At 36.8% G+C, this 15,999-nt stretch overlaps 5 protein-coding genes across 6 annotated transcripts in view; 3 read left to right on the top strand and 2 right to left on the bottom strand.

Annotated features, from left to right (window-relative positions):
• Positions 1–15,999, top strand: part of LOC135791660 (membrane-bound alkaline phosphatase-like) — a 44,516-nt gene that overhangs the window by 24,690 nt on the left and 3,827 nt on the right. The gene's annotated exons all lie outside the window — the stretch shown is intronic.
• LOC135792762 (ATP-binding cassette sub-family B member 10, mitochondrial) lies at positions 653–4,011 on the top strand. Its single transcript, XM_065303468.1, is given in 9 exon segments — positions 653–1,181; positions 1,246–1,452; positions 1,703–1,905; positions 1,966–2,247; positions 2,302–2,533; positions 2,626–2,912; positions 2,978–3,161; positions 3,164–3,236; positions 3,301–4,011. Coding segments are annotated over 9 exon segments (2,100 nt in total). The 5' UTR covers positions 653–871; the 3' UTR covers positions 3,623–4,011.
• On the bottom strand, positions 3,800–7,946 carry LOC135792765 (uncharacterized). Its single transcript, XM_065303475.1, has 6 exons — positions 7,541–7,946; positions 6,498–6,708; positions 5,504–5,625; positions 4,876–5,287; positions 4,675–4,818; positions 3,800–4,620 (listed from the first exon to the last, which is right to left on the bottom strand). Exons 1-6 carry the CDS (start codon positions 7,763–7,765, stop codon positions 3,995–3,997), a joined length of 1,740 nt encoding a protein of 579 aa, XP_065159547.1. The 5' UTR covers positions 7,766–7,946; the 3' UTR covers positions 3,800–3,994.
• Positions 4,619–10,568, top strand: LOC135792766 (alkaline phosphatase, tissue-nonspecific isozyme-like). Its single transcript, XM_065303476.1, has 4 exons — positions 4,619–4,655; positions 8,756–9,004; positions 9,057–9,214; positions 9,276–10,568. Exons 1-4 carry the CDS (start codon positions 4,625–4,627, stop codon positions 10,413–10,415), a joined length of 1,578 nt encoding a protein of 525 aa, XP_065159548.1. The 5' UTR covers positions 4,619–4,624; the 3' UTR covers positions 10,416–10,568.
• On the bottom strand, positions 10,406–14,956 carry LOC135792761 (uncharacterized). Its single transcript, XM_065303467.1, has 3 exons — positions 14,813–14,956; positions 13,944–14,075; positions 10,406–13,890 (listed from the first exon to the last, which is right to left on the bottom strand). Exons 2-3 carry the CDS (start codon positions 14,013–14,015, stop codon positions 10,516–10,518), a joined length of 3,447 nt encoding a protein of 1,148 aa, XP_065159539.1. The 5' UTR covers positions 14,016–14,075; positions 14,813–14,956; the 3' UTR covers positions 10,406–10,515.

Genomic DNA, 15,999 nt, shown 5'->3' with positions numbered 1-15,999 from the left:
TAAGAGTGACGAATACTAAAAAATGTAATAAAATGTTGCTATGCAGATTTAGCAAACAAACATCAAAAACAAATCATTGACGTCATGATTGTTGTGTGCAGAAGAATTTAACGATTGATTAGCGCCACTAACGCTGATAAAACGGACGTAGCAGCCGGAGAAAATAAAATTGTTAACACCTCCGACGCGTAAATTACCACATTCGTTGTGTGACACCTGCTGAAGAGGTCAATATGGATGAAAAAGACAATAACTTCATGCTAAACATATTTCTATCTAATTAACCGGCCGATTAAACCGGATTGACGCGTCGCGGTCGTTCATTGCTTTTGTACTTTGTGACGCATAAATATGCAAAGCGGCTGGCTATCCGATGGCCAAATGTGTCCACATGTGTGTTTAATGTTGGATTATTTATAAAAACATTTAAACATGAAACAAAATAAAGGATTCAGGATCCTTGAAAAAATTATTTGGGTTATTTGCGTTAAATTATAATTAAATTTACATATTTTAACGGCTTTTGTCTGTAATATACAGAATACATCGATGAAATGTAGAATAATGCAGGCATTAATCAACAATTAAATTTAAATAAATAAATGTTAGTTTGTTGTTAGGTAGGCAACCAAACATACACCACTGTATGGTTTGTAATCGAGCGACTCTCAAGGCTGGGAACGAAAATTTCGAAATTGTCCAGTGATAAAAATAATGACTACATAACGTGTGCACGCGAGCGATATTGTTGTTGATTCGAATTTCTAGCAGCGGTGGTGGGCGCGACGTACCATGCGGACGATGTGAATGACACAGCTGCTTTGTCAATGCTTTTATCTCAACAATTAACTCCGGCGCTTATGTGACAAACATGTTACTTTGTTCTTGCCTTCGCAACCACCGACATAACCTGGTGCGCGCCGTGCGACACATCGACTCAAATAAATCGCAGCTGCTGAATGGAACAAGACGTTATTTCGCCAGAAACATGAAGAAGGACGACAAATCCAACTCGTACGTGTCCCTAAACATTGGGAACACCAACAATAAAGCGACGATCGTCATCCGAAGACACAGCTCAGATTTACCACCCATCAAAATCAAAATTCCAAAGAATGACAAGCAAAGTGCCTATGCTAGATTGTTTGCACTCGCCAAGAAAGAAAAATGGAAATTGACTGGTAAATACACCATAAATAATTATTTAATTGTACCTTTTCATAATTGTGGTTGAATTATTCACAGGGGCTGTAGGGTTGTTAATTATTTCAAGTTCAGTGTCAATGGCAGTGCCATTCAGTTTAGGAAAAGTATTGGATATTATTTACAACAATCTTGGTGATGGCGAGAAAGCCAGGAGCCAACTTAATGCAGTGTGTGGCATTCTTGTGGGGGTGTTTTGTGTGGGGGCAATTTGTAATTTTGGGCGCGTGTACATTATGTCAACAGTAGGTGAGTTTACATATTTTAATCCTTGCTTTAGATAAGAGTATGTTAAATATTGACTTTCATCATTAACATACTTTTGCTGCTGGAATATTAATGATAAAATTGCTTTGAAGAAACAATTTTGTTATAATGTACTGTTTCACATTTATTCTGGTTCAATATTGTATTATCTTGAACAAAAATCAAGGACAAATATTGATTTGTCTATTCATTTAATGTTTTTATTGATAATGTTAGAAATATTATTGTTTAGGTTATAGAATGACACAAAGATTGCGGATGCAAGTCTTTTCATCAATACTTAAGCAAGAACAAGGCTTCTTTGACAAACGCACCACCGGCGAACTAGTCAATAGGTTATCAGCCGACACTCAAATCGTGGGCCAGGCTTTGTCGCAAAACATCTCAGATGGCTTACGATCAACTATTATGGTATTCGCTGGAACAGGCATGATGGTAGATGATTGATTATTCAAGTGACGGATATAAATCATAATTAAAATCATATTGTTTTAGTTTTACATGTCTTATGAATTAGCGTTTGTTGGTCTTGCAATAGTGCCGCCTGTGGCTGCTTTAGCTGTACTGTATGGTCGTTATGTACGTAAAATTTCAAAAAATGTCCAGGACGTACTCGCAGACGCCTCGCAAGTATCCGAAGAAAAAATTTCAAATATACGTACTGTCCGGACCTTTGGACAGGAGAATAAGGAAGTAGACTTGTACAAAAGTAAAATTGATAATGTACTTACAATGGGATATAAGGAATCGAAAGCACGAGCGTTTTTCTATGGAATGGTAATTTATTTAATACTCATTTTATGTTTGCTATGTAATTAGGGGTTTTTATAGACTGGTTTGAGCGGGAATATTATCATCATCTCAGTTTTGTATTATGGTGGTGTTATGGTTTCATCTCAGACCATAACAGTGGGAAATCTTTCTTCGTTTTTACTTTACGCCGCATACATTGGTGTATCTGTTGGTGGATTGTCGAGTTTCTATTCAGAATTGAACAAATCGATTGGCGCAGCGTCACGTTTATGGGAATTGATTGATCGTGAACCTTGTATACCAATACATGGTAAGTCTAAAGGTTTATTTATTTAACCGTGGCTAAGCGCAACACATAATTTATATTTACATGAATGTTTAATCATGTAAATCGATTTATAGGTGGTTTGTCACCAGTACAAACGCCTCAGGGACAAATTGAATTTAAGGGCATAAAATTCGCGTATCCTTCACGACCAGATATCAATATATTTCAGAATTTAAATTTAAAATTATCACCTGGGCGTACTGTAGCAGTGGTAGGGCCTAGCGGATCCGGGAAGTCGACAATTGCAGCTTTGCTGTTGCGACTCTACGATCCTGATGGCGGTCAAGTTATTCTCGACGATAATAATATAAAAGACTTGGACCCTAACTGGTTGAGGAAGAATATTGGAACTGTCAGTCAAGTAAGTCCATAGTTCCCTAGACAATTTTTTGTTATAGATAATAAATGGCCGTTTTGCTTGTTCAGGAACCTATTCTATTTACAACAAGCATTAAAGATAATATTTTATATGGTGCTGACAATCCAGAGCTTATAACTGACGAGCAGTTCCTACAAGTTGCTAGGGAAGCAAACGTCGAGGAATTTGTAAACAAACTTCCTGAAGGCTACAATACTCTTGTAGGGGAAAGAGGGGTAATGTTGAGTGGGGGCAAAAGCAACGTGTAGCTATCGCACGTGCCCTGATTAAAAATCCCACAATTTTGTTGTTGGATGAAGCTACAAGGTAAAAACAATCTGGTGTACAAATATTAAAAAGGGTAAATCCACAGCTCATCGATTTATTTCAGTGCTTTAGATGCACAGTCAGAGTTCCTAGTCCAAGAAGCCCTTGAACGAATAATGAAGAACCGCACGGTGTTAACAATCGCACATCGTTTGTCGACGATACAAAATGCCGATACTATCGCCGTGCTGGATAACGGCGAGATTGTCGAACAAGGCTCCTATACTGAGCTATTATCGTTGGCGAATGGTAAGTTTAGGGAATTGATTAAACACCAAACGTTTAATGCAGTCACACCGGATGTCGCTGAGGCGGTGGCTTCCTCCAGCGGGTGCTCGACGGAACAAAATTCAGTACAAGACATGCCAAAGGTGATACCCACTTAGGGCAATAGGTAATGTTTAGTTTTTTTTTTCTTTGTTTTGACTAGGAACAAAATTTATATACAGTTTACATATATTTTATGGTTTATATTAAAAATTAATATATGGTGAGTACACTATGAGGGAACTGCCAATTAGGGGAAGGAAAATACGAACTTCTAGGTCACCAGATCTCTAAAATATAATTTGCTTACGTTTATTTTGTATGAAAATCTTAACAATTTCTTAAAAACAGTGCTGAAGTTTTATCTCGGAAAATATAAGCAAGAAAACTTCCCCTAAAACTTAGATGAAAAAGAAGTACCTTAACAATAAAAGCAATTATGTACACAATATATAATCAGCGGTGTTCTCCGTGATTTGTAAAGTATATAATTATTTGTTGGCTTCAAGATATGCCGTCTTAAGTTGCCTCCGCAGTATCTTCCCCGAAGGATTCTTTGGAACTGCTTGGATCACTTCAATTCCTCCTTCAAGCCGCTTGTACTCTGCAACTTTTTTATTCACGTACTCATTGAGTGCGTCAATATTGATTTGTTTGTTAGCTTTGGGCACAACATAGGCTCGTGGAACTTCACCGGAAATAACATGCGGGATTCCAATGACAGCAGCATCACCCACATCGGGATGGTCCCTGAGGATCTCTTCTAATTCTGCTGGAGGCACCTGCAAGCCTTTGACTTTGATCAGTTCCTTGATGCGATCCGTAACGAAAAAGTTGCGGTTCTCGTCGTAATAAAACATATCTCCCGTGCGCAGCCAGCCATCAATCAAGGTTTCTTCTGTCTCCTTAGGGCGATTGTGATAACGCTCCATTACATTACCGCCTTTGATGTAGCACTCGCCGGTTTGATTGGGACCAAGAGGTTCGCCATTGGGGTCATCTACTGGGAGAATCTTCACCATTGTTGACGGTAATATCTTACCTGTGGAACCATGAGGGGTGTTTTCACGGTGGGGTTGGATGAAAACTGCTGGGGAAGATTCTGATAATCCGTAACCTAAATGATAAAAAATGTAGAAGATTTAGCAGTTAGTAAGTAAGAAAAAATTACCTTGAATAACTTTAATGTTAGTATCAGCTTTCTGTTGGAATTTGATAATATCCAACGCGCCGAGAGGTGCGGCCCCTGATATAGACACTCTAACACTTTCCAAGTGTTTCTTGGTGATCATTGGATGTGCATATAAGAATATAACTAAAAAATTCAAAATTTCAAACATAGAGTAGAGGAGATAATATCACCTTCACTCACCAATAGGTGGTACCACAAATAGCACAGTCGGCTTGTGTTGCAATAAAACTTTCGCATATAATTCCGGTATGAATTGTGTCATTGTGACGATTTTCGCTCCCACGTGCATCGACGCACACGAAAGACTAGTGAAGCCGTAGATGTGGAAGAACGGCAAGATGGCCGGCACAATGTCTTGCTTATCGCCTTGTGTCTGCTCTAACATATTAATATCAGGAGCATGGACCTGCATGACATTAGTGAGCAAATTTCTGTGCGAGAGGCACACGCCTTTTGGCATTCCAGTCGTCCCGCTAGAGTAAGGCATCAACGCAATGCTGCTCATATCGAAGTCTTGCAAATCCGGTAGATCGATCACACTGTCTGCAAGCTCGTTGAAACTGATAGTGCCTTCCGGTGTACGCGTTTCCGGCTGTAATTTACAACATTACAGTTTATGAAGTAAAATAAATCTATTGCATTATCGCGATTTTTGAAAGTAGAGACCTTGAACAAAATTAACTATAATTGCTGTTACTTGCAAATACATGAAAATCACGTACTGCCTGCAGTTATGATTTAGTAGGGTTTTATGATTATTATTTAGTTAGTTATGTCGAGTATGTGCGTGACGTGCATGTTGAATTACCTTGTTGTTGATAGTAATCACGGGCATTGAAGTTCCGATTGCCGATTTAACAACCGGGTAAAGTTCAGATAGAGTGATGAGAATTTTTGCCCCACTGTCATTCAGTTGCCGTGTTATTTCCTCTTAAAAAATTAAACATTAAAATTAGATTATATATTATGATCGTTAAATTAAATAATACAGTTCAATTAACGCGGAACAGGTTTTAAAATAAGCAAATTACTCGAAAAAACGATGTACTTTGACCACGTGACGTCTTCGGTTCTATTTTCGCTCAAAATCAATTTAAAAATAGAAATAATTGACCCAAACATGTCTGCATATAATCTATAGTCACAATACAACAAATTGTTATTCAATTTATATCTGTCACTCGTTACAAAACGATAAGTTGTTTGATATTATTGAGGTACGTTAGATATCGGCAGACAATATTTTTGGTAAGAAGCTAGACATTGGTAAACATTCAAATTTACAGTCGTAAATCTATTAAACGAGTTGTTTACACTTCAGTGTGGCACAGTGCGTCTCATGTAAAGATTTAATACATATAATTCTTTGGAGACACTGGCAGACACCTTAACTTGGAATGTAAATATATATTACTATATTCAGTAGACATTGGAGCATTTGAAAACAAGTTTTGATCGTGCAGTTTAAAAATACGAGAATATGCGCGATGTGAATGTGTTTCGCGTTAACTGTTCACATGTTTTGCTCCATGTGTTTTTTATAGCAATTCATATGCATTTAAAAACACGCGAATCGACTAATGAATAACTTGTACAAGTTAATCAACGTTGAAACGATGGTATGAAAGTTGTAGACTTTGGACTTTGACTTCTTCAGTTAACTGTGACTTTGACTTCGAGAGTTGATTGACCTACTAATGTGCAAATGCAAGTTCAAGTTCTACGCGTTTCACAACTTATAAGATAAAATATTTAAATATCCACTGCGAAAATTGAAATACAATAATAGTGTCATATTTTACCTGGAGTGTAAATTGGATTCATAGTTGTTAAAACGCCTCCACCCGCCAATGTGCCCATCACAGCGATAGGGAACTCTGGCACATTTGGCAGCAGTACGCAGATAACATCATTCCGTTGAATCTTCAGTTTTTTACGCAGGGCGCGTCCGAAATTTCGCGATTTATTTACCATATCATCATACGAATACGAACGGCCCGTTACACTGCATTCCTATAAAAAATATCACATTTTATCTTTTAAATATTTTCATAACATCGAAGCGGGAATAAATGATGTGTCATTATGTGTTAAACTATGGCATGAAGTAATCATTGTTATCGCCGTGACTCTACTACAGATATGCAAATTTTACGATACTGTTCTACTGTGTGGTCTGGCCACTGCTGTGAATGTAAACAAAAATTGTTTACTGTCGCAACTTAATCTCTGCTACACATCTGTTACACAATTACAGTTTCATATATCCAACTAATTACGAATTAAGCAAATTTGTTTATTCATGTAATATGAAAATGAAACAAGATTTCAAATAATTAAGTTAGCATTGTTGTCCTATTGAACTTCAAATTCAAAAATCTATTAGCAAGTGATCATGAAACAGTTATAAAGTTCAAGTAGTGCTTGAAAATTATTTGTGATGTGTTTTCCGTACAAACAAATTTTTTATTAGGTTCTATTTATAATTTTTCGGGAAGTAAATAGCAAGATTAATCAGGATGTTCTCTCCTTAACGTATAAGTGTCAGATGATGAACTGTCGACTTTAACCCCATGTGCTATGAGCGTCACAGCACGATTATCAAATTGCTGTACGCACACCCACACGAGCGTAATTATTTCGCACATGAATTTCATGAACAATGTGTTACAACACATAATCAGATTAAATTGCGAACAAGTTTCGTTTGTTTACGGTGTTTTAACGAGACTCATTAAAAAGAAAATATTTAAATAATTTAATCATAGCAATATTATTATGTATGAAGAATGATATTACACATGAATTAAGAATGAAGAAACAAAAATGAAAAATAATTACTCACAATACAAATTTTCTTTCCATACTGCGCGATTTGGTCAAACATGAATTCGTGCAAGGGCATTTCAGGTACGACGATGTCCGGATAGTCCGACTTGAGCACGTTCGGATGCATGTCGTTGTGGAGGCGTTGGTTGCATTGTGGCTGCACGCTGTTTGAGAGTTGCCGCGCAATGCCGGGATGAAGACGCAGTGATCGCGTTAGTTGTCTCGCAACAAACCCTGCCATAATGTTGTCTTCGAAATAAACGAAAGAGAACTCAAAGAAAAAATTAACTGATGTTGCGTTAAGTTGACTTAAAACAGTTTAGATTGTGGTAGTTTTCGTTTTATGCGTTTGATTGTGCGAGGCGTGAGCGCGCAAAGCCGTCCAACGACTGCGAGTTGCGACTGACGAGTCGACGAGCCTCCCGTTTCGCCCAACCCACTAAAGTCTCGTTTTGTGGGCTTGGAGATGCGCCTCAAGCCTGCTAAGTATAGACCGCTTAAGTGAATGTTGTTCGAGCATCATTTATATGATTATGGTATCTCTATCACCCAGAAGTCGTTGCGATTATCAATAAACGCCATACATTTTTATTTGCAAGAAATTTTCTGGGTCTTTAAAATTCGTAGGGTATTTTTCAGAATTAATAACTATTTGATATCTTGATTACTAGTATATATTTTATTTCTTTACAATATTTCGTTGAATTTGATTTTTGCGCTCATTATTAACTTGCTAAATAATTTACGATTTTAAACTAGGCAACTTTTCGTTCGTCTGCCTGGAAATATAACTTGATCGGGCTGAAACAATGGAAAGAAACTGAATGAAAAAATTCTTTCAATTTATAAACCATTTTCATGATAAAACAAAAATATTAATCTTCCCAATTAATATTTAACGTCTGTCTGCGGATCACAAATAAATTTATTCGGCTATTAAAATATTTCAAAATTGAGCCAACAGTGAATGAAATTGATGATAAAGTTGAGAATAAATATTTTGATAATATGGGTATTTAAACCCGCGATGCGATGCCAAAAATCATTCAAGTTTTGTAGCGTTTCTTCTCTTTTATACTTTTATATATAAAATAAAACAGTGAAAAATGGTTAGGGTTTCATTGCTGGCACTACTTTTTGTAGTTTTGTTAAATTCGCAAAGTGAAGCCTACGGTATGAATTAAATAAAACAATAAATAATTAAATACAAAAATACTAATACATTACTTAGGCCACGTGGGTCATACTCACTCCAAAATAGTCAGCACCAGACGAGACTGGATCTTAGAAGATGAAGTACAGAATGAATTACTTATGGATGGCAGGTTGGAGGATGACATTATAATCGAAGAGGTTTTTGAACATATGGGTAATTATAGGAATTACGACGATAGCGAAAGATATGACTGTGGCAATAATTTGTTTGCTGACTATGCAACCGAGGCAATTTTTACGCGTTTGGAAAAGAAACCAAATACAAGTATGATGTTTATCTCTATTAATCACAGTTTAGTCTAATTTTAAAATTACAGACATTGCTAAAAACGTAATCATTTTCGTTGCTGAAAACACACCACTCTCGGCTGTAAGACAAGCCAGAAAATATTCTAATGTTAAATGTCACAATAAGATGTACCCTGGTAACCAATGTCTTCTGCAAAAGCATTTCTATGACATTGCTTTAGTCAAAGTAAGTTTAGTCCTAAACAACGTTTGATCGTTAAAAATTTAAATATTTCTGACTCTACCAGACTGAATGCTTTGATGGTGTTGAAGCAAACCCTGCCTGCTCTGCTACAGCCCTTTTCGCTGGTGTGAAAGCCAACAGCAACACCATTGGTGTCTCACCTGAAATGAATCACTGTCCGAATCAATTCGAGCATTCCTATGATTACAAACTTCCTTCAATCGCTGCCTGGGCTCAGAATTCCGGTAAAAGAACAGGTCTAGTTACAACATCTCCAGTGACCAGTGCGTCAGTTGCTCCACTCTATGCCCATACCTGCAATGGTTTCTGGGAGTCCGATGCTGACCTACCATATCATCATGGACACTTCCGAAACGCCGATGTAGCTGCTCAACTTATGCATAGCGAGACAGGGAAAAATCTAAATGTTATTCTGGGAGGTGGCCGCAGTAACTTTCTTCCCTTTAATAAAGAAGGTGGATCTAGGTTGGATCGTCGTAATTTGGTCAAGGATTGGGCACGATCAAAGCGCTCTGCTGGAGAATACGCCTATATTGAAACCGTGGATGAACTTTGGGAGGTCTGCCGCTACACAGATTACATCTTGGGTCTTTTCAACGATGGGGCATTGAACGCCTGTGAAGACCCCAGCATTGCCGATCTTACTGAGGTTGCCATTAAACTCTTACACAGGCCACACGAGGAAGAAGGTTATGTTTTGTTTGTGCAACATGCTAATCCACGTGTGTTTGGCAATGAATTGGATGCAGCTGAAGCACAAATTGATAATACAATTGAAATTATAAAGGCTGTTAGGGTTGCTATTGATCAGACCAGCGAGGAAGACACTTTGATTATATTCACTTCTGATTATGCTGCTAGGAATCCGGATATTGCTGAAATTTATGATGAAAATGTATCTTCCACTTCGGAAGGAACTTCCTCAGATACGTCGTATGATAGCTCTTTCAGATTCTCCAGCTCATCTAAATCATCTTATGAATCTGATTCGTACTCCAGTCTGGAAGATATTCCTTCTGTTGGTAAGTGTGACATTCGGGAGACTGGTGAAGATGCTTTCTTGTTTGCTCGTGGCCCTTGGTCGCATCTTTTCGGTAGCGTTATCGAGCAATACTGGATTCCACATTTTGCCGCCTTTGCTTCATGCATTGGCGAAGGAGCACAAGTATGTGATCTGGCGTAAAATATTTATTTATCTCTAAAATTTTTAATAGCCACATATTTATATTTTCTAATACATATAGTCATACAGCTGGGGAGAATATAATATAAGATGCTTTGTATTATTTTACACAAAATCGTTTCAAAATAGAATCGTACCAAATTTTATACATCACCCGAACTTTCTGATTGGCAACAATAACAAGCAAAAATATAACAAATCCTTGCATGGAGGTTGTAATAGAAAATAAATAGATCATCACTGAACTCTCAAAGATGAAAGCTAATAACCCAAACCACCACGTGATACCTAAAGTAAAGAACAATTGTCCAAAGAGGCGTAGTTTCAATACAAGATCAGAGGTGGCATTTGACTTTTTAACTTTCTCCTTCTTGAAATACAAGACATAAATGATCCACGCATATATTCCACCGTTGCATAAGATTGCTAAGAGACCTGGAACTAGCAAGGAAAATATTAAAGCACCTCCTTCAGGATAGCAGATATTTATAGCTTCCACGCTATTCCTACTATAAGTATTCACATCCACCCCTAATGTGATTGCAACAATGATCAGCGGCAGACCATAAGTGAACAACATAACCCACTTGGTATCAAAAGATCTAGTATTGAACACGACCACAAAAAGCTGTAATTGTTTCTCGGCTACCACAACCATCCAGCAAAATTGCGATAAAACTATAAAATGCAACATCACTCCAACCACTACACATCCTGTCGAGTTGGAACTTACATCAGCTATATTAGTACTGATGAAAAGAAGCACGGTTTGCAGCAACAATACAAAGCAAAAGTTCAAAATACGAATATGATTTAAACCCCACGAAGGAAAGATGATAGCTGTGAAGAAAATAGCAAGAATGCCAAGGCAGGAGAAGATACACTCGATTAAAGTCAGCACTGATAGAATTTGTTCGCTCAGAGGGTTGAGAATTTCATGTGTCAGTAACAGTTGTCCAAAATGGGTGGTGTGGTTGTAACTGCAGATCGTGTATTTGCTCCAGTGCGAATCTGACTTAGAATTTGTGCTGGCCAACCAACTGCCTTTGATTAAATGACCGTAATGCCACAGAGCACATTCTTCTTTAACAGTTGAAGATTCAAGCGATGGGAATATTATAATAATTTCTACCTCGGTTTGTAAAAATAATTCATCAGGCACGAGGATTCCAAAAACACGTTTGTACACATCATGCTCGTCGCTTGTACCGTTTGGTGGTTCATTGAACAACACAGAGTTTTGAAATAGTGTAATCGAAGTAGTTTCTGAATCACTTTCGGTATTTATCTCATTTTCGTCAATATTTTCCAAGGTATAGTTTATATATGCAACAACTTCCCAATTTTCCAATTCAAGGAGTTCATCCATCGTGAGTTTTTTTATCGATTTGATTTCATTTTGCATTGTTAATCCCATACCTCGATACTCAGATGTATTTTTCATAATGAAAGTCACGATGTTTGGAAATTCAATTTGTTGTTCGTTTTCTTCTAAATTGTAAGACGACAATACACTATCGATATTGTCTAAGATTGAATCGGTTGCATTGAATTCGGTTTGTGCTTCTTCTAAAATATTCCAATTTATTTCCATCACTACATTGATGGTTTCTAGAAAATCTTCTTCTATTACGTAATCAACAACATTGTTTAATATATTTGCAATTTTATTCAAGTCCCCTGCGCTAAAAGGGTACTCTTTGTCTTGCACGATTTGTGTAAGATTTGTTAGAATTTCGGTAGGGTCTGCAGTAGATGTTTCCAGATCAGCCAGGTCTGTGGTACGATTTCTTTCATAACTGTAACACTCTGGTACTGGCGAGAATCGGGCGCCGTTGGTATGATCTTCCACGCAAGTGATTTTTACCCTATATCCGTCCACATCAGAGCAATTTGTTGTTGCCACGTTGTTGACAAGAGTTTCCGCAAAATATAACGTATGTCCATTTTGAGACACCGAGAAAGCTTCACAGAAGTTTAGGCTGTAGAGTCTCGGATTTAAATGTTCGGCTTCATTTATAAACTTTTCTTTTGTTCTGTCAAATATCTCCCTCTCGATGTCAAACTTGTTTAATACGATATTAATTTGGTAAGTTTGATCAATTTTAATGACCTCGTCTTCAACAACTAAATTCATCCGAGTTAATGGTAAAATCGTGTAATGAATGATTGCTTCCACCTCCGTAGTACACTCCGAGATTAATTTAGTGCATGTTATTTGAAGAATTAAGTACTTTATTAGTCCAAATACAGAAACCTTGTTGCTTAAAATGCTTTTTGAAGTGTCGGCAATGTAAAATATTTCACATTGCCATACCCCCGGAGAAATCCATTCTTTATTAGATTCAAACCGCAATTTTAGAACGCCCATATTTTCATGAGAGTTACAAAATATTCCAAAATCATCAGATATTTGAAACATACCTTCTGGATTCTTCACATCAACGAGAAACTCATTATTCTGAGGGTTGTACCATAATTGAATCGAGGGTTTTTCCAACTCCCAGTACGTTTCGCACATTGTACATCCCGGATCTATTTCTGAAATGGCCCAACCAGGAGATTGTATGTTTACCCATATTATAAAATATGTACTTGGGTCGGCCAGAAGAAACTCTGCTAAACTCGGAACCCAGAACGTGTTGTTGACCTGAAGCTGGTTGGCCGACCAAACGAGAACGCCATCTGAATTTATTTCAATACCTATGCCACAGTCACGTTTGGCTAATGGATGCGTCGATGGGGTTGGGCACATGCTTGGGCAGATACATGTTATACCATTCAAGTACGGTTTAGGAGATGTTAAACATTCCGAATTTTTCTTGCTGCAGAAATCTGGGTATGTGAAGTTGTATTCTAACAGCACTTCTTGCAAGCAAACATGGTATCTCTGTAAGTTACAGTCTGTGCTGTAATGATTTTTGTACAATGACAGACAGGTTTGATTTTGCAAGTCTTTGGTGGAGTCGAATACTTCTAATAAGTCTATTGGTTCCTCGATATATGAAGCATAGTAATAGAAGAGCGAAGGCATTACAAAATCGCCCACTCCTCCATTCACATCATTTCGTTTCCATGGTAACCATATAGGATATGTACCACTAAGAAGTTCATACCATTGTTTAGATGCCGTTTGCAATAACTGGGTGTTTGGGCATTTCATTGAAGAGTTATATTTCTGTGTAGTGTCGGTCAATAAATAACAAATGAATTGTTCATTATGTAGGTTCGCTAATGTATATCCTTCCATGCATGATTCATTCCTTTGAATACTACGACACTCGGGTTGTGGTGTTTCAAATTGGCCAGTTAGGAAGTTGCATACCCTTAATGCAACAAATCCTTTTTCGTTGATACAAACTGGTTGTGAATAGACGGGCTTGTATGGGTCGAGCGGAGAAGACGCCACTGATGGTCTTGATGGTGCAAACCAGATAATCGTCTCATTATTAACAATTTGTTTTTCTAAACATTCCTGGAAATTTGGGCAATTATTTAAAAGAATTAATTGCTTATATAATCAGTTACCAAACAATTGCAAAATGACACTAAGAACAATAACAGAAAATATTGAAGCACCAAATATGTTGGATTTTCCATTTTCGGTCGTGGAACAGTAACAAATCCTCGTATTGTTGCTCTGATTTTATAGCCATGCTGCTTAAATGAAAAAGATAATCTAGGCCGTATGTTAAACATAATCATTGATCAAATTAATTTATTTTTTGGGTTTAGAAGTTAGAGCAATATGCCTATATAATTATTGTGATTAATTAGATTGCAAATAAGCTACGCAACACAATCACAAAATTAAATTTATTAAATCTATTACTGTGGTGTGAGTGACTTGCTGATTAACAAAATTAACTTGATTTTTAGTAATTTTAATTTATTTTTATCTTTAATTTAGCCATTCCCCATTGTTGTCGATCAATATACACCTGAATTATGAATGACCTCTATCCAAGAATATTTGGGTTGTGGTGATAATGTTGTGCAACATTTTTAACCTATAAATGTATTTTCACTGAAAGCGTTTATAGTTTATTTGCACTTGGTTTGAGTAAAGAATCTACTATTGTTTCGCCGCTGAGTGCATCATCAGGACTCTCTCAGATTTCCAATTTAACTAGCTTAGCTAATAAAGAATGGGAGTCACTTCTACAGCAACCTTACCTCAATTTTCGCAATAAGCAATTAGAATTAGATAGATAAATCGAATTTTAATATTACATTAATTTTAATAATATAAATTGCTGGATTACCATCTGTATCATTCATAGATGGAACAATTATGAACTAAAATATTAAAACGGATGTGTATTGTTTATTTCTATATTTATCAGCAAACGTGGGCATTCGACACAAGAATTGTGTTTGTTTTGAACGCAACTTACACTTTCTTATCGCATTCGCCGCGTGGAATGCAATGTACGAGATCCCCTCACGCCGCCTGTTGGCGCTTCTTGGTTTAGTTTTGATCGCAGGTAACGTGCCAAAGCGATTCGCGCTCAAGGTTGCATGCCATCGAAGCACTGGCTTTGCGCATCTATTGCTGTCTTATCATAAACTGTCGCGTCGTTGCTAGCGCGCACGGTTTGCAGCCAGTACGGAGAATGTTCAATCTTTCATAATCGGTGATTCGTTGGTTTGCGCAATCGCTTTTAGTTTAAGAAGATATTAATTTTTTGAAAATCGTGGAAAAATTATCAAGCACCCCTTAGCAATTTTTCTTAAGAATAGAAATTTCATCTCTCAGATTTCCCTTTTAACTTATATCTATCTGATAGAAAATAGCCCGTAGATTAAGACGCTGCGATCGGATCTTAAATATCTCCTTTAGTTTACAGAGATATTCGCGTTTTGAATAAAATGGGCAAAATTGAAATGTCACTTTTTAGCACTTTCGGTCACGCGATTTTTCGATAACTTTTACTGTAGGAAATATAATTATTTTTATATTTTTTATCTGATAGAATGTTCCAATCTTTCATAATCAGTGATTCGTTTAGTTTGCAATCGCTTTTGGTTTGAGATATTAATTTTTTTGAAAATCGTGGAAAAAGTATCTGGCTTTATGGCAATTTTTCTTAAAGAATGAAAATTTCATCTCAGATTTCCCTTTTAACTATCCTATCTGATAGAAATAGCCGTAGATTAAGACGCTGCGATCAGATCTTAAATATCTCCTTTAGTTTACGAGATATTCGCGTTTGGTGGAAATGGGCAAAAATTGAGGAAATGTCACTTTTAGCACTTTCGGTCGCGATTTTCGACCTTTTACTGTAGGAAATATAATTATTTTTATATTTTTACATCTGATAGAGAATGTTCCAATCTTTCATAATCAGTGATTCGTTGGTTTATAATCGCTTTTAGTTTAAGAGATATTAATTTTTGAAAATCGTCGAAAAAAGTATCAAAGCACCCCTTGGCAATTTTTTTCTTAAGAATGAAATTTCATCTCTCAGATTTCCCTTTACAACTATATTATCTGATAGAAAATAGCCCGTAGATTAAGACGCAGCGATCAGATCTTAGAAATATCTCTTTTAGTTTGCAAGATATTCGCGTTTTGAATAAA

This window comes from Atheta coriaria, unplaced genomic scaffold, assembly GCF_025399875.1.
Source record: "Atheta coriaria isolate IRGN ID8LTWV9N9 unplaced genomic scaffold, Caltech_Dcor_3.1 hic_scaffold_5_pilon, whole genome shotgun sequence".
Lineage (NCBI taxonomy): Eukaryota > Metazoa > Arthropoda > Insecta > Coleoptera > Staphylinidae > Dalotia > Dalotia coriaria.
This window is presented reverse-complemented; position numbering and strand designations above follow the sequence as displayed.